Raw genomic sequence first — 25918 nt, forward strand, 5'->3', positions numbered from 1 at the left:
GCGGTGCAGCCAACGGGTTTCTCCACGCATCGCGCAGACAGAAACAAACATCTTTCTGGTAAGAAGAGGGGCGGGGGCGTATGCCTTATGACGAACGTGACATGGTGTGATGAAAGAAACATACAGGAACTCAAATCCTTCTGTTCACCTGATTTAGAATTCCTCACAATCAAATGTAGACCGCATTATCTACCAAGAGAATTCTCTTCGATTATAATCACAGACGTATATATCCCCCCCCAAGCAGACACATCGATGGCTCTGAATTAACTTTATTTGACTCTTTGCAAACTGGAAACCATTTATCCGGAGGCTGCATTCATTGTAGCTGGGGATTTTAACAAGGCTAATCTGAAAACAAGACTCCCTAAATTTTATCAGCATATCGATTGCGCAACCAGGGGTGGAAAGACCTTGGATCATTGTTACTCTAACTTCCGCGACGCATATAAGGCCCTGCCCCGCCCCCCTTTCGGAAAAGCTGACCCCGACTCCATTTTGTTGATCCCTGCCTACAGACAGAAACTAAAACAAGAGGCTCCCACGCTGAGGTCTGTCCAACGCTGGTCCGACCAAGCTGACTCCACACTCCAAGACTGCTTCCACCACGTGGACTGGGACATGTTTCGTATTGCGTCAGACAACAACATTGACGAATACGCTGATTCGGTGTGCGAGTTCATTAGAGCGTGCGTTGAAGATGTCGTTCCCATAGCAACGATTAAAACATTCCCTAACCAGAAACCGTGGATTGATGGCAGCATTCGCGTGAAACTGAAAGCGCGAACCACTGCTTTTAATCAGGGCAAGGTGTCTGGTAACATGACCGAATACAAACAGTGCAGCTATTCCCTCCGCAAGGCTATCAAACAAGCTAAGCGTCAGTACAGAGACAAAGTAGAATCTCAATTCAACGGCTCAGACACAAGAGGCATGTGGCAGGGTCTACAGTCAATCACGGACTACAGGAAGAAATCCAGCCCAGTCACGGACCAGGATGTCCTGCTCCCAGGCAGACTAAATAACTTTTTTGCCCGCTTTGAGGACAATACAGTGCCACTGACACGGCCTGCAACGAAAACATGCGGTCTCTCCTTCACTGCAGCCGAGGTGAGTAAGACATTTAAACGTGTTAACCCTCGCAAGGCTGCAGGCCCAGACGGCATCCCCAGCCGCGCCCTCAGAGCGAGCGCAGACCAGCTGGCCGGTGTGTTTACGGACATATTCAATCAATCCCTATACCAGTCTGCTGTTCCCACATGCTTCAAGAGGGCCACCATTGTTCCTGTTCCCAAGAAAGCTAAGGTAACTGAGCTAAACGACTACCGCCCCGTAGCACTCACTTCCGTCATCATGAAGTGCTTTGAGAGACTAGTCAAGGACCATATCACCTCCACCCTACCTGACACCCTAGACCCACTCCAATTTGCTTACCGCCCAAATAGGTCCACAGACGATGCAATCTCAACCACACTGCACACCGCCCTAACCCATCTGGACAAGAGGAATACCTATGTGAGAATGCTGTTCATTGACTACAGCTCGGCATTCAACACCATAGTACCCTCCAAGCTCGTCATCAAGCTCGAGACCCTGGGTCTCGACCCCGCCCTGTGCAACTGGGTACTGGACTTCCTGACGGGCCGCCCCCAGGTGGTGAGGGTAGGCAACAACATCTCCTCCCCGCTGATCCTCAACACTGGGGCCCCACAAGGGTGCGTTCTGAGCCCTCTCCTGTACTCCCTGTTCACCCACGACTGCATGGCCACGCACGCCTCCAACTCAATCATCAAGTTTGCGGACGACACAACAGTGGTAGGCTTGATTACCAACAACGACGAGACGGCCTACAGGGAGGAGGTGAGGGCCCTCGGAGTGTGGTGTCAGGAAAATAACCTCGCACTCAATGTCAACAAAACTAAGGAGATGATTGTGGACTTCAGGAAACAGCAGAGGGAACACCCCCCTATCCACATCGATGGAACAGTAGTGGAGAGGGTAGCAAGTTTTAAGTTCCTCGGCATACACATCACAGACAAACTGAATTGGTCCACTCACACAGACAGCATTGTGAAGAAGGCACAGCAGCGCCTCTTCAACCTCAGGAGGCTGAAGAAATTCGGCTTGTCACCAAAAGCACTCACAAACTTCTACAGATGCACAATCGAGAGCATCCTGGCGGGCTGTATCACAGCCTGGTACGGCAACTGCTCCGCCCACAACCGTAAGGCTCTCCAGAGGGTAGTGAGGTCTGCACAACGCATCACCGGGGGCAAACTACCTGCCCTCCAGGACACCTACACCACCCGATGTCACAGGAAGGCCATAAAGATCATCAAGGACATCAACCACCCGAGCCACTGCCTGTTCACCCCGCTATCATCCAGAAGGCGTGGTCAGTACAGGTGCATCAAAGCTGGGACCGAGAGACTGAAAAACAGCTTCTATCTCAAGGCCATCAGACTGTTAAACAGCCACCACTAACACTGAGTGGCTGCTGCCAACACACTGACACTGACTCAACTCCAGCCACTTTAATAATGGGAATTGATGGGAAATGATGTAAATATATCACTAGCCACTTTAAACAATGCTACCTTATATAATGTTACTTACCCTACATTATTCATCTCATATGCATACGTATATACTGTACTCTATATCATCGACTGTATCCTTATGTAATACATGTATCACTAGCCACTTTAACTATGCCACTTTGTTTACATACTCATCTCATATGTATATACTGTACTCGATACCATCTACTGTATCTTGCCTATGCTGCTCTGTACCATCACTCATTCATATATCCTTATGTACATATTCTTTATCCCCTTAAACTGTGTACAAGACAGTAGTTTTGGAATTGTTAGTTAGATTACTTGTTGGTTATTACTGCATTGTCGGAACTAGAAGCACAAGCATTTCGCTACACTCGCATTAACATCTGCTAACCATGTGTATGTGACAAATAAAATTTGATTTGATTTGAGCTACTGACCCTGGAACTGACCCTATATATAGCTACTGACCCTGGAACTGACCCTATATATAGCTACTGACCCTGGAACTGACCCTATATATAGCTACTGACCCTGTATATACTGTACTGTAGCTTACTTGCATTCTTGTGTTCTTATTTCTATTTCTTGTGTTTTTTTCTTCTACTTGACTTTTTTTTATAGTATACTGATATTGATTGCTGCATTGTTGGGAAAGAGCTTGCAAGAAAGGCATATCACTGCAGTTGTGCAACTTGAAATTTGAAACACACACAATCACTCACTATTACACTTACATACTATACCAACAAAGAAATGCATACAGACATGTATCCACACCACTCTCAAATGCATCACCTTTCAACGATTGTTTGTGTTTTGATAAGGATTATTCCTCTGCTTTTGTATCACTCCCTCTTGTGCTCCTTTTCATTCTCTCCTCTCTCACCACCCCTCTATTTGTTTTTGTCTTTCGTTCGTTCTCTCTCTCCCCTTTTTCTTTATCCATCCCCTGCGCATGATTACTGTATTAGTGTTTAATTAGGCCTGTCCATGTCTGCCACAGAAAATGTTTTGTGGATTGTGGAACAATACTTATCCAGCTCACACAGAGTCTATTGCTGCAGTGGAATGACTGGAGAACCCACTGACTCTCAGAGGTGGAGTGACTCTGAGTTCCCTACAAGAAACTCTTCCCATAGAATATGATGGGAACTATGATCAGTTAATGCAGGTATGACTGTTTCCTACGGCTTGGACTACAAACTGAAGATTAGTTGACTTACCCCCCTGTACTAAGTAAAATGTTTGAGGCCCAGTTTAAAAAACTGAATAGCACATCTGTTATTGTTCCATGAGGTGACAGATACCCTGTTTTGTGACATCTGTCCTCTGTGTCGCCCACTGCTGTGTACCTGTAGAGGTGATTCTAAACCAGCATGAAGCCAGTGGTGCTGTAGTACTGTAGCTGTTGTTGTCCAGTGGTGCTGTAGTACTGTAGCTGTTGTCCAGTGGTGCTGTAGTACTGTAGCTGTTGTCCAGTGGTGCTGTAGTACTGTAGCTGTTGTTGTCCAGTGGTGCTGTAGTACTGTAGCTGTTGTTGTCCAGTGGTGCTGTAGTACTTTAGCTGTTGTTGTCCAGTGGTGCTGTAGTACTTTAGCTGTTGTTGTCCAGTGGTGCTGTAGTACTGTAGCTGTTGTTGTCCAGTGGTGCTGTAGTACTGTAGCTGTTGTTGTCCAGTGGGGCTGTAGTACTTTAGCTGTTGTTGTCCAGTGGTGCTGTAGTACTGTAGCTGGTGTTGTCCAGTGGTGCTGTAGTACTGTAGCTGTTGTCCAGTGGTGCTGTAATACTGTAGCTGGTGTTGTCCAGTGGTGTTGTAGTACTGTAGCTGTTGTTGTCCAGTGGTGCTGCAGTACTGTAGCTGGTGTTGTCCAGTGGTGCTGTAGTAGTACTGTAGCTGGTGTTGTCCAGTGGTGCTGTAGTAGTACTGTAGCTGGTGTTGTCCAGTGGTGCTGTAGTAGTACTGTAGCTGGTGTTGTCCAGTGGTGCTGTAGTAGCACTGTAGCTGGTGTTGTCCGGCGGTGCTGTAGTACTGTAGTTGGTGTTGTCCGGCGGTGCTGTAGTACTGTAGCTGGTGTTGTCCGGCGGTGCTGTAGTACTGTAGCTGGTGTTGTCCAGTGGTGCTGTAGTACTGTAGCTGGTGTTGTCCCTCGGTGCTGTAGTACTGTAGCTGGTGTTGTCCAGCGGTGCTGTAGTACTGTAGCTGGTGTTGTCCGGCGGTGCTGTAGTACTGTAGCTGGTGTTGTCCGGCGGTGCTGTAGTACTGTAGCTGGTGTTGTCCGGCGGTGCTGTAGTACTGTAGCTGGTGTTGTCCGGCGGTGCTGTAGTACTGTAGCTGGTGTTGTCCGGCGATGCTGTAGTACTGTAGCTGGTGTTGTCCAGCGATGCTGTAGTACTGTAGCTGTTGTTGTCCAGTGGTGCTGTAGTACTGTAGCTGTTGTTGTCCAGTGGGGCTGTAGTACTTTAGCTGTTGTTGTCCAGTGGTGCTGTAGTACTGTAGCTGGTGTTGTCCAGTGGTGCTGTAGTACTGTAGCTGTTGTCCAGTGGTGCTGTAGTACTGTAGCTGGTGTGGTCCAGTGGTGTTGTAGTACTGTAGCTGTTGTTGTCCAGTGGTGCTGTAGTACTGTAGCTGGTGTTGTCCCGTGGTGCTGTAGTACTGTAGCTGGTGTTGTCCAGTGGTGCTGTAGTAGTACTGTAGCTGGTGTTGTCCAGTGGTGCTGTAATAGTACTGTAGCTGGTGTTGTCCGGCGGTGCTGTAGTACTGTAGCTGGTGTTGTCCAGTGGTGCTGTAGTAGTACTGTAGCTGGTGTTGTCCAGTGGTGCTGTAGTAGTACTGTAGCTGGTGTTGTCCAGTGGTGCTGTAATAGTACTGTAGCTGGTGTTGTCCGGCGGTGCTGTAATAGTACTGTAGCTGGTGTTGTCCAGCGGTGCTGTAGTACTGTAGCTGGTGTTGTCCAGTGGTGCTGTAGTAGTACTGTAGCTGGTGTTGTCCAGTGGTGCTGTAGTAGTACTGTAGCTGGTGTTGTCCAATGTGTGGCTGATCAAGGTCCTGCTCAGGTGTTGATTGTGAACTGTATGGCTAGTGTAGCTTCACACTGTTTTACACTATTAGGTAGAGTCCTGCACGGGTCCGTTTTTTGTAGCCGCACCCGCCCCGCGCCGGCCACATCATTTCCGAGCCCCACCCAATACCCGACATCAGGACAGATTTTTCCCCACCACTCCAACCACCTTCATAGAATTGTTCTGATTCATGACCCACCAAATAACATAACAGTACAATTTGATATTGTGATGAAACCAGCTCAAAGTATGATGAGTTACTGGTCCCCTCCCCCGTGTCAAACACTTTGATTCAGAAGGCACAATTATTAAGGGGATATCTGGCGTCGTTTTGCATATCAGTTCATAAACCATGTGCCATGGAATTGGTACATTGTAAATCTCTTCCCAACTATTTTGCAATCTATTATGTCACAGCTGTCTATTAGTATGTTTGAGTTTAACCACAATATTTGTTGTATTATTTGTAAAAATATATATATATATATATCTGGTAGATTAAACTGAAATTACAACCAACTTTCTATGGCTTGTTTTTAAAATAATTATATTTTGGAGATTTACTCTGTTGCGCAAAACTCACTCTGAGAGCCCCCACCTATCCACTTACGCAATGTAATCTTTCTCGCCCATATTTCAAAATAAAAGCCTGAAACTGTTGAAACCTTAGGGAAGCCATAGAAAAAGGAATCTGGTTGATATCCCTTTAAATGGAGGATAGGCATGCATAGCAACAGAGAGGTTTCAAAATAAGAGGCACTTCTTGATTGGATATTCCTCAGGTTTTCACCTGCAATATCAGTTCTGTTATACTCACAAACAGTTTTGGAAACTTTAGTGTTTTCTATCCTATTCTGACAATTATATACATATTCTAGTTTCTGGGGCTGAGAAATAGGCAGTTTCAAATGGGTACGTTTTTTTAGCCAAAAACGAAAATACTCTCCCCTACACGCAAAAGGTTAAACTCTACATAGCCTGCGTCTGGTTGAAATTAACAAAAGCCTGAATTAATATAATAATTAACAGATAATTGTTTTCAGGCTTTATATCCATCTACCGGGTTGTTGACCTCCTTGTCTACAACGACTCCTTCTGAACCTGAGAGTTCGCTCGCACACCTCCTGTTTCCACGATGCTGTTATTCCACCATTATTTTGCCGGTTACGTTAGCCATATTCATGTGAGCTAGGCTAGCCAGGAAAAGTTCACTTGGCAATGTAGTCGTGTGGGTGGAGGGAACATAAACGGTGCATGTGGGCAAATTAGGAATGTTTCAGCAAAACACAAATAATGGACAGTTCACTGCTTTAGGCTACTACCGGTAACTGACAAAATAATGGAAACACTTGTGTAAATGAGGGATACAACGTGTATTGAAAGCAGATTCTGCCATACCGCTGTGGTTCCTGAGTTAATTAAGCAATCAATGATAATGCCTCCATCCACAGGGCACAAGTAGTTGCTGAATGGTTTGATGAGCATGATAACAATGTAAGCCATCTGCCATGGTCATCTCAGTCACCAGATCTCAACCCAATTGAACACTTATGGGAGATTCTGGAGTAGCACCTGAGACAACAGTTTCAACAAAACACCAAATTATGGAATTTCTTGTGGAAGAATGGTGTCACATCCCTGCAATATAGTTCCAGATATTTGTAGACTCTATGCGAATAGATTTGTTCTGAATCACAAAATATTTTTTTCATTCCACCGCCAGCTGAATTCTTTTGCGGGTCACTCGCTGGGGAACCGTGGGTGTCCAACCCGATGCAGGACTATATTATGAGGGACGTTCCACGAAAAGAATGCATTTTGTATCCCTTTAATATTTGAAGTAGAAATTGAGTCTTTGCTCAGCACCGCCCCAGAGTTTTTGACAACCAATCGCAGCGCTCCAATGGATAGCAACTGTTGTCAATTCCGACACCTCGGACAAGCTCGTATTTAAATCGCATGAAAGCCAGTGAGGGCATTGGCAAAAACAGAGTTATTTTTTTTTTAAGGTAATGTTTAAAGGGCAAAATAATATAACACTGCTCCAGGAGTACTTGCTACTGTGATTCCTGAAATGCAGAGCCTGTTGCAGAGTATTGTTCGTATCTGAAATTATAATTACTTTTGTTACATTGTTTGCTACCTCAGCTGGTCAGCTAGCCTCTTAATAAAACGTATTTTCTCAAAATGTATGTTAGCCAGCAAACTTAGCAATGTTATGAATACAACCCCAATCTGCTTATGACATCAGGATACAATTTGAGAGCACTAGTGAGCTCCAAAAGTGTCTATGGATTTGACTGCAAGTTGATAATGAATTCAAAGCCATTCAGTGGCTAGCTACACCACAAACATCATTTTACTAGGTTCCTGTTAAGCAATTGTAATGACAGTCCACAACAACATACCTCAGAGTTTCCTGATTAGCAAGAGGTATACTGTGTTTAATTTAATTGTGTATTAGAAACACAGTTGGAGATAATTGTGAGGGGATTTCACCAGTGGTTGAATGGGGAATTGGGAAAATGTTGCCTGAGGTTGCAACAGTAACCAAGGGGGACGGGGCTTAGCGAAGGGTTCAATTGTGCACCAATATTGAATTTTAAAAGCCTGTTATAGTAAATAAAGAGCTACATGGAGAATTCAATAAATCATATTTTTAGATGAATAAAGACTTGCTAAGGTGCCAAACCATGTTTCTTATGAAGTAGAACATGTGCTCTTTATGACAGAATGTTAAAATCAGGTGAAATCAAACGTTACACTTCTCTAAGGGCTCCAAATTGGTGGAATGACCCATGAGCTCTTTAACCTCAGTTAGAGTCACATACAACACACTGTGAGGGTTTTCTGGTTATGCCTCTTCTCTCCTGTCCATCAACCCTCTTTTCTAATTCCCCTACCTTTATCTGTCCTCTGATTTCTCCCCATTTCCAACCTTCTCTTCCTCCACTTTTGCACTCTTTATATTCACCTCATGTCTTCTCCCTTTTATATATGCTCTCTCAACTCTCCTCCCTCTACGTTTCTCCCTCTTTCCCCCTCTATGGCCTTGCTCCCAGCTCAGTCTGGATAGCAAAAGACACACTGGTGCCACTTGGCCACTAAACACACACAGAGCCCTGTTTCAGGGCCACTGAGTGCCAGCGTCTGTTTCAAGGGGCCAATAGTAATGCCAACCGGGCCTTGGCACATGACATAACAGTTTGCTGATGACACAACAGTGGTAGGCCTGATTATCAACAAGAACGAGACAGCCTACAGGGAGAAGGTGAAAGCCCTGGCGGAGGGGTGAGAGGATAATAACCTCTCTGTCAACATCAACAAAACGAAGGAGCTGATCATGGACTTCAGAAAACAGCAGAGAGCGCACGCCCCCATCCACATCGACGGGGCTGCTGTGGAGAGGGTGAAAGCTTCAAGCTCCTCGGCTTTCACATCACTGATGACCTGAAATGGTCCATTCACACAGACGGTGTAGTGAAGAAGTCGCTTGGCCCTTAAGACCCTCACAAACTTCTACAGATGCACCATTGAGGGTATCTTGTCAGGCTGTATCACTGCCTGGTACTGCAATTGCACCGTCTGCAACCGCAGGGCTGTCCAGGCGGTGGTGCGGTCAGCCCAAAGCATCCCCTGGGACACACTTCCTGCCTTCCATTACTCTACAACAACCAGTGTCACAGGAAGGCCAAGAAGATCATCAAGAACCTCAGCCACCCGAGCATCACCCTGCTACCATCTAGAAGGCGGAGAAAGTTCAGGTGCATCAAAGCTTGAACCGAGAGACCGCTTCTATCTTCAGGCCATCAGACTGTTAAATAGTCACTATTAGCCGGCCTCCAACCAGTAACTTGCCCTAAACCTTCATCACTGTTACTAGCCGGCTCCCACCTGGTGCTCTACCCTACACATTAGAGACTGTTGCTGTCCTATGCACATAGAGACATAGCATACTGTTCTACCCACTTCACATATATACAAAAAAATAAAACGCAGCATGTAAAGTGTTGGCCCCATGTTTCATGAGCTGAAATAAAAGATCCCAGAAATGTTCCATATGCACAAAAAGCTTATCTCGCAAATGTTATTTATTTAACTAGGCAAGTCAGTTAAGAACAAAGTCTTATTTTCAATGACAGGGCAGAACGACAGATTTGTACCTTGTCAGCACAGGGGTTTGAACTTGCAACCTTGTGAAGGTACTAGTCCAATGCTCTAACCACTAGGCTACCCTGCCGCCCCAAATGTTTTGCACAAATTTGTTTATATCCCTGTTAGTGAGCATTTCTCCTTTGCCAAGATAATTCCTCCACCTGACAGATGTAGCATATTGAACAGCATGATCATTACACCTTGTGCTGGGGACAATAAAAGGTCACTCTAAAATGTGCAGTTTTGTCACACAACAGAATGCCACCGATGTCTCAAGTTTTGAGGGAGCGTGCAATTGGCATGCTGACTGCAGGATTGGCCACAAGAGCTGTTGCCAGAGAAGTGGATGCTAATTTCTCTACCATAAGCCGCCTCCAACGTCATTTTTGAGAATTTGGCAGTACGTCCAACCAGCTTCACAACCGCAGACCATGTGTATGGCTGTGTGTGGGCGAGTGGTTTGCTAATGTCAATGTTGTGAACAGAGTGCCCCATGGTGTCTGTGGGGTTATGGTATGGGCATAAGCTACGGACAATGAACACAATTGCATTTTATTGATAGCAATTTTATTGCACCGAGATAAAGTGACGAGATCCTGAGGACCATTGTCGTGTCATTCATCCGCTGCCATCACCTCATATTTCGGCATGATAATGCACGGCCCCATGTCACAATGATCTGTACACAATTTCTGGAAGCTGAAAATGTCCCAGTTATACCATGGCCTGCATACTCACCAGGCATGTCGCCCACTGAGCATGTTTGGGATGCTCTGGATCGATGTGTATGACAGCCTGTTCCAGTTCCCACCAATATTCAGCTACTTCGCACAGCCAGTGAAAAGGAGTGGGACAACATTCCATAGGCCACAATCAACAGCCTAGTCAGCTCTATGTGAAGGAGATGTGTCTCGCTGCATGAGGCAAATGGTGGTCACACCAGATACTCACTGGTTCTGATTCACAATCAACTTTTGTTATGCACAGCATCTGTGACCAACAGATTAATATTGACTGTATTCTGTATTCCCAGTCATGTGAAATCCATACATTTCCTTAAATCAATCAAATTTATTTTTAAAGCCTTTTTTACATCAGCAGATGTCACAAAGTGCTATACAGAAACCCAGCCTAAAACCCCAAACAGCAAGCAATGCAGATGTAGAAACATGGTGGCTAGGAAAAACTCCCTAGAAAGGCAGGGACATAGGAAGAAACCTAGAGGGAACCAGGCTCTGAGGAGTGGCCAGTCCTCTTCTGGCTGTGCCGGGTGGAGATTATAATAGTACATGGCCAAGATGTTCAAACAATCATAGATGACCAGCAGGTCTATCACATTCAAGACTAAGACCCAGGTGCAGATAGTGTTGAAATAACAAAAGTTTATTATTCGAACAGGAGCAGGCAAAAGGGCAGGTCAAGGGCAGGCAGAGGTCAGTAATCCAGATAGGTGCGGCAAAGGTACAGGACGGCAGGTAGGCTCAGGGTCAGGACAGGCAGGAATGGTGTACACCGGGAAACAAGAAAACAGGAACTATAACAAAGACAGGAGGAAGGGAAAAAATGCTGGTAGGCTTGACAAACAAAATGAACTGGCAACAGACAGAGAACACAGGTATAAATACACAGGGGATAATGGGGAAGATGGGTGACACCTGGAGGGGGGGTGGAGACAATCACAAAGACAGGTGAAACAGATCAGGGATTGACAGGGTCAAATAATAATAATCACAGTGGTTTTAGATGGTGCAACAGGTCAGCACCTCAGGAGTAAATGTCAGTAGTCTTTTCATAGCCCATCCTTCAGAGTTAGACAAGCAGGTGCAGTAGAAAGAGAGAGTCCAAAACAAAACAGCATGTCCGGGAAAAGATACAGTAGCACGTCTGGTGAACAGGTCAGGGTTCCATAGCCGCAGGCAGAACAGTTGAAACTGGATCAGCAGCATGACCAGGTGGACTGGGGACAGCAAGGAGTCATCTGGCAAGGTAATCCTGAGGCATGGTCCTAGGGCTCAGGTCCTCCGAGAGAAGAGAGAAAGCGAGAGAGACAGAGAGAGAGAATTAGAGGGAGCATACCTAAATTCACACAGTACACTGGATAAGACAGGAGAAACATAAATACTGGAGGATGAAAAAGGAGGGGTCGGGAGAACTGTATCTCAGTAAAATCTTTGAAATTCTTGCATGTTGCATTTGGATTTTTGTTTAGCATATACTGTATTCTACTCATTGTTCATCCTGTATAACTATTGCTGTAAACATTTTCTATTTGTATATTATACAACGGGTGGGTCTAATCCTAAATGCTGATTGGTAAAAACTGCATTCCAGCCGGTGTCTATTCCACAAGTTATCACTGACTAAATCTATGCTGTTAAAATGCCTATTTACTCTGTTCCATCTGACTGCGCAATCCACTGTCTCATCAACCCAGCCAGGCAATTTATAGAGTTGATCTCCACCCACTATAAAAAACATCTAGACATTATCTCACATTTCTTTTAGACTAACATTTAGTTTTCAACATGTTTGTATAAACCTTGCTGTCTGTCTCTCCTACATTTGCAACATTGTTTCAATATTCAAATTCGATATCCAGCTTTCCCATAGTAATGAACGTGCGGGAGTCGGGATGAAACAGACAGCTTTTCTCAGCCAGGAGAACACATGAATCAGCATTATTTGTATGGATTTATACAAAGAACTATCAATAGAAAACAGGTAAAACAAAAATAAGTGCAGATAGTTTGCAGTCTTTCCAGCTTCAGTTTCAAATTATTATGCTAGCTATGTTGTTGCCCAGCTCCTCTGAACAACAGTGTCCTGACAAGAAAAAATAATTTTCTATGCCAGGTGAAATTGAGCATCATTAGCTCGTTGTTAGCTCCACAGATGACTCAATCTCAATCGGACTCCACACTGCCCTTTCCCACCTGGACAAAAGGAACACCTATGTGAGAATGCTATTTATTAACTACAGCTCAGCTTTCAACACCTTAGTGCCCACAAATCTTATCACTAAGCTAAGGACCCTGTGACTAAACACCTCCCTCTGCAACTGGATCCTAGACTACCTAACGGGCCGCCCCCAGGTGGTAAGGGTAGGCAACAACACATCTGTCATGCTGATCCTCAACACGGGGGCCCCTCACGGGTGCGAGCTTAGTCCCCTCCTGTACTACCTGTTCACCCACGACTGCGTGGCCAAGTATGACTCCAACGCCATCACTAAGTTTGCTGACGACATAACGGTGGTAGGCATCATCACCGACAACGGTGAGACAGCCTATATGGAGGAAGTTAGAGGCCTGACAGTGTAGATTCAGGACAACAACCTCTCCCTCAACGTGATCAAGACAAAGTTGATGATCGTGGACTACAGGAAAAGGAGGGCCGAACAGGCCCCCATTCACATTGACGGGGCTGTAGTGGAGCAGGTCGAGAATTTCAAATTCCTTGGTGTCCACATCACCAATAAGCTCTCATGGTCTAAACACACCAAGAAAGTTGTGAGGGCATGACAACGGCTTTTCCCCCTCAGGAGACTGAAAAGATTTGGCATGGGTCCCCAGGTCCTCAAAAAGTTCTACAGCTGCACCATCGAGAGTATCCTGACTGGTTGCATCACTGCCTGGTATGGCAACTGCTCGGCATCCAACCTTAAGATGCTAGAGGGTAGCGCGTACGGCCCAGTACATCACCAGGGCCAAGCTTCCTGCCACCCAGGACCTATATAGTCAGGCTGTGTCAAAATAATTGTCAAAGACTCCAGTCACCCAAGTCATAGACTGTTCTCTCTGCTACCACACGGCTAGTTGTACCGGAGCTCCAAGTCTCGGTCCAAAAGGTTCCTTGACAGTTTATATCCCCAAGCCATAAGACTGCTGAACAATTAATCTAATTTCCACGGGTACTATTTATATTGACACCCCCCCCCCCACCCCTTTGTTTTTACACTGCTGCTACTGGCTGTTTATTATCTATGCATAGTTACTTTACCCCTACCTACATGGACAAATAACCTTGACTAACCTGTACATTGACTCAGTAACGTTCTTATCCCGTCTTGTCCCTTGCGGCTAACTTACAACCACGTAAAAGAGTGTAGCCAGAAAGTACTGGTACCCCCAGAATAAAGTCTCATTATTGTTATTTTTTATATTCTTCATTTGTTTTTCTTTAGTTTATTTAGTTAGTATTTTCTTAACTCTATTTTCTTAACTGCATTGTTGGTTAAGGGCTTGTATGTAAGCACTTGACTGTAAGGTCTACCTACACCTGTTGTTTTTGGCGCATGTGACAAATACAATTTTATTTAATTTGTTATGGATGTATCGAAATAAATATCACTAGAAAACAGCTTAAACAAATGCAAATGCAGCTAATTCCTTGCTTTCTGGCTGCACTCTTTGACATAACTGTAAGTTATTCGTAGTTGGCTTGTTAGCAAGCATGGGATAAGAACGTTGCCAGCCAATATGGCAATGGAATATTTAGAACGAACGTCTGGGTCGCGTCCATAGATACAGAACGAAGACTGAATGACTGGGTCGCGTCTCTGGCAACCGAACCAATAGATCAAACAACCAGCCGGCTTGTGTAGCAACCCCAGATTTGTGTCGGTACTATATCTTGTGGAAGGATGAAACAGAATAAATTCATCAAAATAACGTTAATAAAAATGTAAATTATTATTTTAATATGTTGGTAACCCATTGTATAAAATTAATAATGCCCTTGAAGCAGGTGTTTGGAGGATATATTGACTTAGTCTCCGGCCTAACAACACCTGTGCCAATATTTCCTCCAAACATCAGCTTCTCAGGCATTATCACTTAACTGTCCATACTTTCTGTACACACCATTATTTATATATACTCTAATATTGCTCGTTCTGATATTTATTCATTTTCATTTGGGGGATTTATTTGTATAGGTTTGTACTGCTATGTATTGTTGGAGCTAGTCTGTTGGAGCTAGTCTGTTGGAGCTAGTCTGTTGGAGCTAGACTGTTGGAGCTAGACTGTTGGAACTAGTCTGTTGGAGCTAGACTGCTGGAGCTAGTCTGTTGGAGCTAGACTGCTAGAGCTAGTCTGTTGGAGCTAGACTGCTGGAGCTAGTCTGTTGGAGCTAGACACACAAGCGTTTAGCTGCACCTGCGACAACATCTGCAAATATGTGTATGCAACCAATGAAATGTAATTTGATTTGAATAGTGGCACTGTAAAGGTGACGCTCCTAAAACCTTGTTTGTGTACGTTTGTGGGGACCAGGGTTATTTGAGCTTTTTATGAAGTGTATTTCATCAGCCTTCACTCTCAATTACCCTGTTCTCTGTGGCACTTTCCCGCTCTCCCTTTCGTTTTTTCTCTCTCTCGCTCTCTCCGCTTCAGTGTGATCGGTGACGGTCATCTTTGGTCACAGTCTGGTTGTGGTAGTGGCACTGTCAGGGGTCTTATTTCACACACACACACACACACACACACGCACACACACACACACACACACACACACACACACACACACACACACACACACACTCCTCGCAGAGTAAAGACGAGGGAATGGTTTTACATGCTCACCAGTTCGAGTGGTGAGCCTGCCGCATGAAGCAAATTGTTGACTCATGTTGTGAATGAGTGATGGAGAGCAGAACCAATCAAAAATACTTTTGGAATTTGTGTCCTGCCACTCTAATCTCTAGTTCAGCATGTCATTCTGGGCAGAAGTTAGGGGTTGAAAAATAATGCATTCATGTGTTGGAATAGACAACATGTCTCCAAAGGATACTCATGGTTCATCCACATTGCTTGTAAAGGTTCACCTTTTTATCATCTCAATCCCCAATGTTTGTCTCTGCCTTCTGGCATTCATCAAGATGCACGTTCAACAATAGTGGACTAATAGTTGTCATGAATTAAATACAATGTTCATGTGATTTGGGATGTTAGTTTGAAGTGACTCAGAAGTAACGTTGAATTTGAACTGTAGTATGAATGTTGATGTGTGATATGAGTTTATGTCAGAGAGAGGATTAAAGTTATGCTCCAGAATTTTTATCATTTCAGCCAGTAGTTTTGAAAGTGATACTTGAGCCAAAACAGGTCCTCGTTTTTTGTGTACAGTGTCATGATGATACGTTCCGAATTTAATTTGCATACTATTTTACAAATTTGTACCCCTTTTTCGTGATATCAATTGGTAGTTACATTCTTGTTCCATCGCTGCACCTCCCGTACGGATACGGGAGAGGCGAAGGTTGAGAGCCATACTTCCCCCGAAACACGACCTTGCCAAGCCGCACTGCTTCTTGACACACTGCTTACTTAACCCGGAAGCCAGATGCACCAATGCGTTGAACTGGCGACCGTGTCAGCGTGCATGCGCCCGGGCCCGCCACAGGAGTTGCTAAAACGCGATGGGACAAGGACATCCCGGCCGGCCAAACCCTCCCCTAACCCGGACGACGCTGGGAAAATTGTGCACCGCCTCAAGGGTCTCCAGGTCGCGGCCGGCTGTGACATAGCCTGGGTATGAACCTGGGTCTGTAGTGATGCTGTGCCTTAGACCTCTGTGCCACTCGTGAGGCCCCAGACTGCATATTTAAGTGGTGATGCAATGCTCTGGGGTTATTGAGGAGCTTATCATCATGGTTCCTGTGGCTGTCTGCTAATTGGCAGGTTGATTTCCTGGTCCTTGATTACAGCCAGCTCGGGTGTATTCAGCTGAAGAAGGGAATTAGAGATGATGGGGTGTGTGTGTGTCAGTTCCCTGAAAGTCTACCATATTTCACTGTTGAGACATTTCTGAATAGAGTGAAGGCAAGTAATCGTTTAGTGCTATGAAATGGTGGTATGCCAAGCCAAAGGACAGGGAACGGCATAGAGGGAGTATGCCCAGGAGACTGACACAGTGAAGCAGGTTTAATCTGTGATCAGAGAGAGGGAACACAGCAGGTTTCCTCCAGGAGAGGGGGTCGATGCAGCTCCTCTATCCGATCAGAGTGAGCCCTGCCTTTGCCTGGGACTCTGGTTCTATGCTGGATTCTCCATGCTGAGGTAGCAGATGTGTACTGGCAGGCTAGTGACGTGCTAGTGCAGTTTCCCAACGTATGGTCACCTGTCCTGAGATATAAGAAGTCAAGTGTCACTCACAAAGTGAGATTGGAGAATTCATCCTGGGTAGCACATACCGTCATTCCATCATGTTAACATTCCAATAGGTTAACATCCCATCATTCTAACATTCTTCAAACCAGCCACATGCTGCAACTTGACTTTGCCGTAACCTAGCAACCATGGAAGGATGAGGGTTCAGTAGAACACAGCCAGAGTTCTAGCTGGTGTTCGTTTATGTGTGTGTCGATATATGTGTATGTCCAGCTCCTTAGTCTTCTTGTTAGCCTGTGCGTAATGAATGTGTATGTTAACATGTGTGTGTTGAGGTAATGGATAAGCTTAGTGGAAATGAGCGCTTGACTCAGTCCTGCAGCGAAGATTAATATCAACCATACATTCGTCTCTAATTACCACGGCAGGGCACACTCATGCACGCAATTACACACGTACACACACCACACACACGAAAACACACACTGAGACACACACACACACACACCAAATGCCTGCCTTGACTAAGAACACACACAACTCACTGCCATGCAATTGAATATATTGAATATTGGCTATTTACTGAGTGATTGCCAGTGTGGGGTTTGCATCTGTTATTTTCAGGAAATAAAATGAAAAAGAGGTCGTCCAACCTCAATGGGACTTCCTGGTCAAAATAAAAATAAAAATGTAATTGTCCACTTTATCCACAGGATACAAGAACTGACTGTGATGAGGGGCTTACAACTTGCTCCACCCAACGTTCTGTGACATCTACTTCCTTTTAGCCACAGTGGAGACTCATCTGTATCTGTTAACCTGCAATGAACTGTACATATGCTGTAGTTAACTTTCTCTGTCTCTGTCTCTCCCCCTGTGTCAGTGTTGAGTATAGGAGAAGGAGGCTTCTGGGAGGGCACGGTCAAGGGGAGAACAGGCTGGTTCCCTGCCGACTGTGTGGAGGAGGTTCAGATGAGACAGTACGACCCTCGGCTAGGTAATGACTGAAGAACACACACAGACAGCTCTGTAAAACACACACTCTCTCACTCTTCACAGTGTATATTTACTTTGGCTCGCTAGCCCTGTCCACGGTGCTGAACAGGCTGGTGAATCTACGGGTGCTGTCCAAGGTGCTGATTCAGCCATGTATGTACAGTATCATGTGTGCTGACCTCTAATGTGTATACTGACACGCACACCCCCACACACATGCACACATACCAAAAACACACCTGAAGATGCTCATAATCACATGATGAATGAACCATCAGTCTCACTTAGCCAGGTAGCCTATCGGTTAGAGCATTGGGCCAAATACCTGAGCTGACAAGGTGAAAACATCTGTTGAACTGCCTTTGGGCAAGGCACTTAACCCTGTTTTGCTCCTGGGGTGCCATACTACTATGGCTGACCCTATAAAACAACACATTTTACTGCACCTATCGGTGTATGTGGCAATAAACAAGGACAACAGAGCCCATGAAAAAGAAATCATGCTGCATTCATTAATGTACTATCTATCTCTGCATGTTTAGATTGGTTTATGTGTAAACAGGTGGTGTGTTTATTGAACCATAAAGGTTCATGAACCTTCTCCATCACAGAGTGTGTGTTAAACAGGCTTTCTGAATCACACCGCAAGTCCCATTAGGAACCCACTGATGCAGCTCCTACCTACTGTATAGAGCAGTGGGATGGGGAGAGGTGTTCTGGAAAGGAGTCTGAGGATGTGGCTAGGGAGGGTTTTGTGGAAATGGGTGGATGAGGAATGTCTCTTGTCTTTCCCCTCAATACCACTTGAGGAATCGTGTCCCCTGATGGGAGGGGTGAGGAGATATGGAGAGGAAGGAAGGGAGGGAGTGAAATAGTGATGGAGAAGAATGAGGGAGGATTCACTAAAAGACAGAGGAGAAGAGATGATGAAAAGGCAGCTCTCTGTCTCTGTTTTTTCTCCTCTCACTCCTGTGTTTCCTTATTCCCTCTCCTCTCTTGCTGCACCCCCCTTCTCTTACTCTCTCTCTATTCTATTTGTCTCTTCCCCCTCCTCTCTCTATGTTTCCCTCCTCCCTCCACCCAGTTCTCCTTCATGTCTTTCCACTGGGTATTAAAGTACAGAAGCGTTATACTGTATGTTTTTCTTAGATTGTTGAATATTAACTCGACAAATGATTTTGGTGCAATAAATAAATCCAGCTGAATAAATAATGCTGTGTAATTGTTGAAACTCAACAGTTGGTGATACACAGTTGTTTTGAAGGAGTTCTATGTATCCCAGATGTTTCAATAGTGATGAAATAATAGGTAACATACTAGAGGACACACAAACTCAGAGACATAGACACAAGTACACACACACACACACTCAGACAAACACCTCCACACACACATACCATTGTCTACCTGAAGGTAAGCATTGAGGCTTCACTGACAGTCACGGCAGTATATCTCAGCTCAGTGAAGCAGGAAAGACAGCCCCTGTCTACAATGATCTAACCCAAACAACACTGGTGTGTGTGTGTGTGTGTGTGTGTGTGTGTGTGTGTGTGTGTGTGTGCGCGTGCGCGTGTGCGTATTGAAGTTGTTTATTGACTCTCCTACAAATCAGTGTGTTTGAGAAAACTGACTGTGTTGCAGTCTCTACACGCTCTCAGATTCCCACTGCAGAATTAGACGTTTTTCCACTTTTCTCCAAACGTCAAATTTCGAAGTTGCTCCAAACGGCAAATTTAGAAGTTGCAAAAGCGTGTGTCTATAACTGGGATTGAACACGTGATCCTCTAAGACGGAGCTCGCGGATTATGCGCATCCGCCACACCCATCCACAACACCCATCCACCACACCCATCCGCAACACCCATCCGCCACACCCATCCACAACACCCATCCGCCACACCCATCCGCCACACCCATCCGCCACACCCATCCACAACACCCATCCGCCACACCCATCCACAACACCCTAGCAAAACCCAAGCCAGCTTGATGGTAATAGCGCTCAGCGTTGCCCCTAGTGGCGACATCCTTTAGTTATGCACACAGCTCCCTCATGAGCTCCAGACGTTTTAGCCATGTTAGGCTCCCAGAAACAAATCTACGGTTAAATTAATGCATTCATTCCGACTGGGTTAAAAAAAGAGCTACGGTTTGGGATATAGAAAAAACTCTAGGCTTAACTTCAGGGATTAATTCCAATTGGTTAACAATTTAGACATGAATTACAATTGGTTAAATTGAGGATTAAGGTTTGGGACTGGGTTAAAACAGAAAAAAAAGTTGAGTTATTAATTAAGACTGGCCTTGATAACTCATTGTTAATGGATGGCGCAGTAGTCTAAGCAGCAAGCTACTGCTCCATGAACTGCGGGTTCAATCGAAGCTCCGGGCTTATTATGAGTTTGAGAAAAATAGCCCTAGTGGACTGTTTTGATGGCAACATCACATTTCTACTTGAATCTGGAGTGATCTCTCTGCTCCTATACATCAACCCTGTGTCGTGACTCACTGTGCTCTCCCCCTCTCCCTCTTACCCTCTCCCTCTCCGTGTCTCTTTCTCTCTACCCCTCCCATTTGATTTGGCGGTAAGGTTCTGGTCCGTGTCAGAGAGAGAGAGAGAGAGAGAGAGAGAGATGGATATGGGTAGAGTTAAGGTCAGGGTCAGGCCATCAGTGAATCTCAGTTATTTATTGTGACTATCTCTGTCTGTCTCTTTCTGTCTCTCTCTCTCTCTCTCTCTCACTCACTCACTCACTCACTCACTCACTCACACACACACACACACACACACACACACACACACACACACACACACACACACACACACACACACACACATACGCCAAGGAGACAACAATGGAGATGACACTTTATAAGTCACTGCAGGTAGGAGAGAAAGAGGGAGAGTACAGAGGGGGATTCAGGACAGAGGGATTCAGGACAGAGGGATTCAGGACAGAGGGATGAAGGGAAGGAAAATATAAGGAGGGAGGGAGAGACTGATAAAGAGAGAGAGAGAGAGAGAGAGAGAGAGAAAGAAAAGGATATTGATTGATTCAATTCATTAACACAACATTGAGTGATGAGTGGTGAAATGCTGCTGTCTGTGAGTATTGGTGTTTACACTTTCTTTGACTCTTTGCAAACTGGAAACCATTTATCCGGAGGCTGCATTCATTGTAGCTGGGGAATTTAACAAGGCTAATCTGAAAACAAGACTCCCTAAATTTTATCAGCATATCGATTGCGCAACCAGGGGTGGAAAGACCTTGGATCATTGTTACTCTAACTTCCGCGACGCATATAAGGCCCTGCCCAGCCCCCCTTTCGGAAAAGCTGACCACGACTCCATTTTGTTGATCCCTGCCTAAAGACAGAAACTAAAACAAGAGGCTCCCACGCTGAGGTCTGTCCAACGCTGGTCCGACCAAGCTGACTCCACACTCCAAGACTGCTTCCATCACGTGGACTGGGAGATGTTTCGTATTGCGTCAGATAACAACATTGACGAATACGCTGATTCGGTGTGCGAGTTCATTAGAACGTGCGTTGAAGATGTCGTTCCCATAGCAACGATTAAAACATTCCCTAACCAGAAACCGTGAATTGATGGCAGCATTCGTGTGAAACTGAAAGCGCGAACCACTGCTTTTAATCAGGGCAAGGTGTCTGGTAACATGACCGAGTACAAACAGTGCAGCTATTCCCTCCGCAAGGCTATCAAACAAGCTAAGCGCCAGTACAGAGACAAAGTAGAATCTCAATTCAACGGCTCAGACACAAGAGGCATGTGGCAGGGTCTACAGTCAATCACGGACTACAGGAAGAAATCCAGCCCAGTCACGGATCAGGATGTCTTGCTCCCAGGCAGACTAAATAACTTTTTTGCCCGCTTTGAGGACAATACAGTGCCAATGACACGGCCTGCAACGAAAACATGCGGTCTCTCCTTCACTGCAGCCGAGGTGAGTAAGACATTTAAACGTGTTAACCCTCGCAAGGCTGCAGGCCCAGACGGCATCCCCAGCCGCGCCCTCAGAGCATGCGCAGACCAGCTGGCCGGTGTGTTTACGGACATATTCAATCAATCCCTATACCAGTCTGCTGTTCCCACATGCTTCAAGAGGGCCACCATTGTTCCTGTTCCCAAGAAAGCTAAGGTAACTGAGCTAAACTACCGCCCCGTAGCACTCACTTCCGTCATCATGAAGTGCTTTGAGAGACTAGTCAAGGACCATATCACCTCCACCCTACCTGACACCCTAGACCCACTCCAATTTGCTTACCGCCCAAATAGGTCCACAGACGATGCAATCTCAACCACACTGCACACTGCCCTAACCCATCTGGACAAGAGGAATACCTATGTGAGAATGCTGTTCATCGACTACAGCTCGGCATTCAACACCATAGTACCCTCCAAGCTCGTCATCAAGCTCGAGACCCTGGGTCTCGACCCCGCCCTGTGCAACTGGGTACTGGACTTCCTGACGGGCCGCCCCCAGGTGGTGAGGGTAGGCAACAACATCTCCTCCCCGCTGATCCTCAACACTGGGGCCCCACAAGGGTGCGTTCTGAGCCCTCTCCTGTACTCCCTGTTCACCCACGACTGCGTGGCCACGCACGCCTCCAACTCAATCATCAAGTTTGCGGACGACACAACAGTGGTAGGCTTGATTACCAACAACGACGAGACGGCCTACAGGGAGGAGGTGAGGGCCCTCGGAGTGTGGTGTCAGGAAAATAACCTCAAACTCAACGTCAGCAAAACTAAGGAGATGATTGTGGACTTCAGGAAACAGCAGAGGGAACACCCCCCTATCCACATCGATGGAACAGTAGTGGAGAGGGTAGCAAGTTTTAAGTTCCTCGGCATACACATCACAGACAAACTGAATTGGTCCACTCACACAGACAGCATCGTGAAGAAGGCGCAGCAGCGCCTCTTCAACCTCAGGAGGCTGAAGAAATTCGGCTTGTCACCAAAAGCACTCACAAACTTCTACAGATGCACAATCGAGAGCATCCTGGCGGGCTGTATCACCGCCTGGTATGGCATCTGCACCGCCCTCAACCGTAAGGCTCTCCAGAGGGTAGTGAGGTCTGCACAACGCATCACCGGGGGCAAACTACCTGCCCTCCAGGACACCTACACCACCCGATGTCACAGGAAGGCCATAAAGATCATCAAGGACATCAACCACCCGAGCCACTGCCTGTTCACCCCGCTATCATCCAGAAGGCGAGGTCAGTACAGGTGCATCAAAGCTGGGACCGAGAGACTGAAAAACAGCTTCTATCTCAAGGCCATCAGACTGTTAAACAGCCACCACTAACACTGAGTGGCTGCTGCCAACACACTGACACTGACTCAACTCCAGCCACTTTAATAATGGGAATTGATAGGAAATGATGTAAATATATCACTAGCCACTTTAAACAATGCTACCTTATATAATGTTACTTACCCTACATTATTCATCTCATATGCATACGTATATACTGTACTCTATATCATCGACTGTATCCTTATGTAATACATGTATCACTAGCCACTTTAAACTATGCCACTTTGTTTACATACTCATCTCATTTGTACATACTGTACTCGATACCATCTACTGAATCTTGCCTATGCTGCTCTGTACCATCACTCATTCATATATCCTTATGTACATATTCTTTATCCCCTTACACTGTGTACAAGACAGTAGTTTTGGAATTGTTAGTTAGATTACTTGTTATTACTGCATTGTCAGAACTAGAAGCACAAGCATTTCGCTACACTCGCATTAACATCTGCTAACCATGTGTATGTGACAAATAAAATTTGATTTGATTTGTTTGCTTTTGCATTTGGGGGTGCGCATGCCATGCACATGCGTGACTGTGGATGCTATGGTGATATCACAGTTCTTTAAACTAAGGGCATTTTCACATATGAAATTCGGTACCCTGGTTCGGTTTCCTGGAGCCTTTGTGAGAATTCTACAGAATATGTTTTGCTTTCACAAGACCTGAAAATGACAATTTCAGGGTGTGATTAGCAAGATGCACATTCCATATGACGTTAGCGAGCTTGTTTCCATTTGGAAAAAAGTTCCAAGCGACTCGCGCTGCCGCGTCACTGTACCTGGTACTCTGGTCCTGGATCTTGGAACCGCTACTCACGCAGGTCCAGGATTAGTATCAGCCATGATTCGTTTGAATTTCACACATGCTTTATAGCGCGGATCAGGGCACCAAACGTTCCAGGATCCAGGGGGATATGTAAAAGCACCCTAAGTTGTGTTACTGGTAGTTTTAGCTACTATGTAACATTAGCAGCAAGGCTTGAGGTCTCTTAATGGTTTTGTATGTATTCACTCTCATCTCTTTCCCCCTCCCTCCCCTTCCCTCCCAACTTCCCTCCCTCCCCTCCCACCCTCCCTCCCCAGTGCTGAGTAGTTGAATGACTCACCAGTCTGATAAAGACTGCTCTATTTTTAGCCTTCCCATTAAAAAGTTTGGGAGTCTCTTCTTCATCCGCACCCTCTCTATCTATCCCTCCTTTTCTCCCTCTCTTTCTCACACCCTCTCTACTCTCCTGGAATGCTAATCACAGGACCTCTGCAGCAGGAGTGAAAAGGAAGTCACGGCTGAAAGAGAAAGGGAAAGAGAGAAAAGAGGAGAGAGCAGGCAGAAGAAAGACAGGGGGAGCTGTGGTCATTGAGAGAAGTGAGGGGCAGATAGAGGCACAAGGTATCTTCCCTCAGATTTGTTTTGGAGTTTTGGCAGACACACATACACAGATGTAACTAGCTCAGGCTGCATTTGATCCCAGAGCTCTGAGATGAGGCAGTAATAATCACATTCAAACAGAAGCTCTACACTCTTAGAAAAAGAGGTGCTATCTAGACTAGATTCTAGAGAACCCTTTGAAGAACCTTTTTTGATTCCAGGCGGAACCCTTTTGGTTCCATGTAGAAAATGTTTGGGTTCCATGTAGAACCCTTTCCACAGAGGGCTTTACATAGAAGACAAAAGTGTTCCACCTGGAACCACAAAGGGCTCTCCTATGGGGACAGCCGAAGAACCCTTTTGGAACTTTTTGAGTGTAAAGTGCTGTGTTAGCAAGGTCATTCACACATGTTAATCAGTCCAGGTTAGCACGCCTCTAACAGGGATGACCTACCTGTTGGGAGGAAATGATGACATGATGAGAGACGGTGCAAAGAGAGGGACAAGAAGAAGAAGTGAGATACAGACAGTGTCTCATGGAGGCAATATGCTAATTCTATATGCACGCACGCACACACACACACGCTCACTTTCTCTCTCTCTGTAACAGTGTTACCTGAAAGCCAGCAGCGTCAGCAGAGATATTAGCATAGGCAACTAATCCATTTTATTAGAGAGAGAGAGGAGAGAGAAGAGGAAGAGAGGAGAAGGGAGGGACCACTAGCAGGAGGACATGTCTTTAGCATTAGTGTTTTAGCTGAGTCAGTATTATTGAATTCAGTTGAGGTCACCCCCCCTTTAGCCTTCAGACACCTGAAGGGATTGGCTTGTTTCCTATATGGGTGTGTGCCCGTGTGTGAGCACGTACATAGGTGTGTGTGTCAGAGTGATGGCCACTGTCTCCATTCCATCAGAAATTCGTCAAGTGTGCAGAGCCAAGAGAGAGAGAGAGAGAGAGAGAGAGAGAGAGAGAGAGAGAGAGAGAGAGAGAGAGAGAGAGAGAGAGAGAGAGAGAGAGAGAGAGAGAGAGAGAGAGAGAGAGAGAGAGAGAGAGAGAGAGAGAGAGAGAGAGAGAGATGATTCATTGTCCATATAGTCTATCAGGCCACACTGTGGAGCAAAAACAAATCACTTTTGACAAGGAGCACATAGGGTGACACACACACACACATCAACACACTGTTTGTCTTTCTTTACTTAAACAATCTCATTTCAGGAAAAACTCACCTCCCCCCTTAAAAAATTTAAAAAAATATATATATCCTGTTCTGCATACATTTACCATACTCACCAACCCTGAGGCGCGCAGAG

The 25918-nt window shown here is 45.6% G+C and overlaps 1 protein-coding gene across 1 annotated transcript in view; it reads left to right on the plus strand.

Moving 5' to 3' along the window:
- Nucleotides 1–25918, plus strand: part of LOC139406385 (SH3 and multiple ankyrin repeat domains protein 3-like) — a 254120-nt gene that overhangs the window by 192389 nt on the left and 35813 nt on the right. Inside the window, 1 exon segment of the mRNA XM_071148926.1 lies at nucleotides 17775–17888. Within this exon segment, the coding sequence (XP_071005027.1) occupies nucleotides 17775–17888 (114 nt within the window).

The sequence above is a fragment of the Oncorhynchus clarkii genome, chromosome 1 (genome assembly GCF_045791955.1).
Source record: "Oncorhynchus clarkii lewisi isolate Uvic-CL-2024 chromosome 1, UVic_Ocla_1.0, whole genome shotgun sequence".
Classification (NCBI taxonomy): domain Eukaryota; kingdom Metazoa; phylum Chordata; class Actinopteri; order Salmoniformes; family Salmonidae; genus Oncorhynchus; species Oncorhynchus clarkii.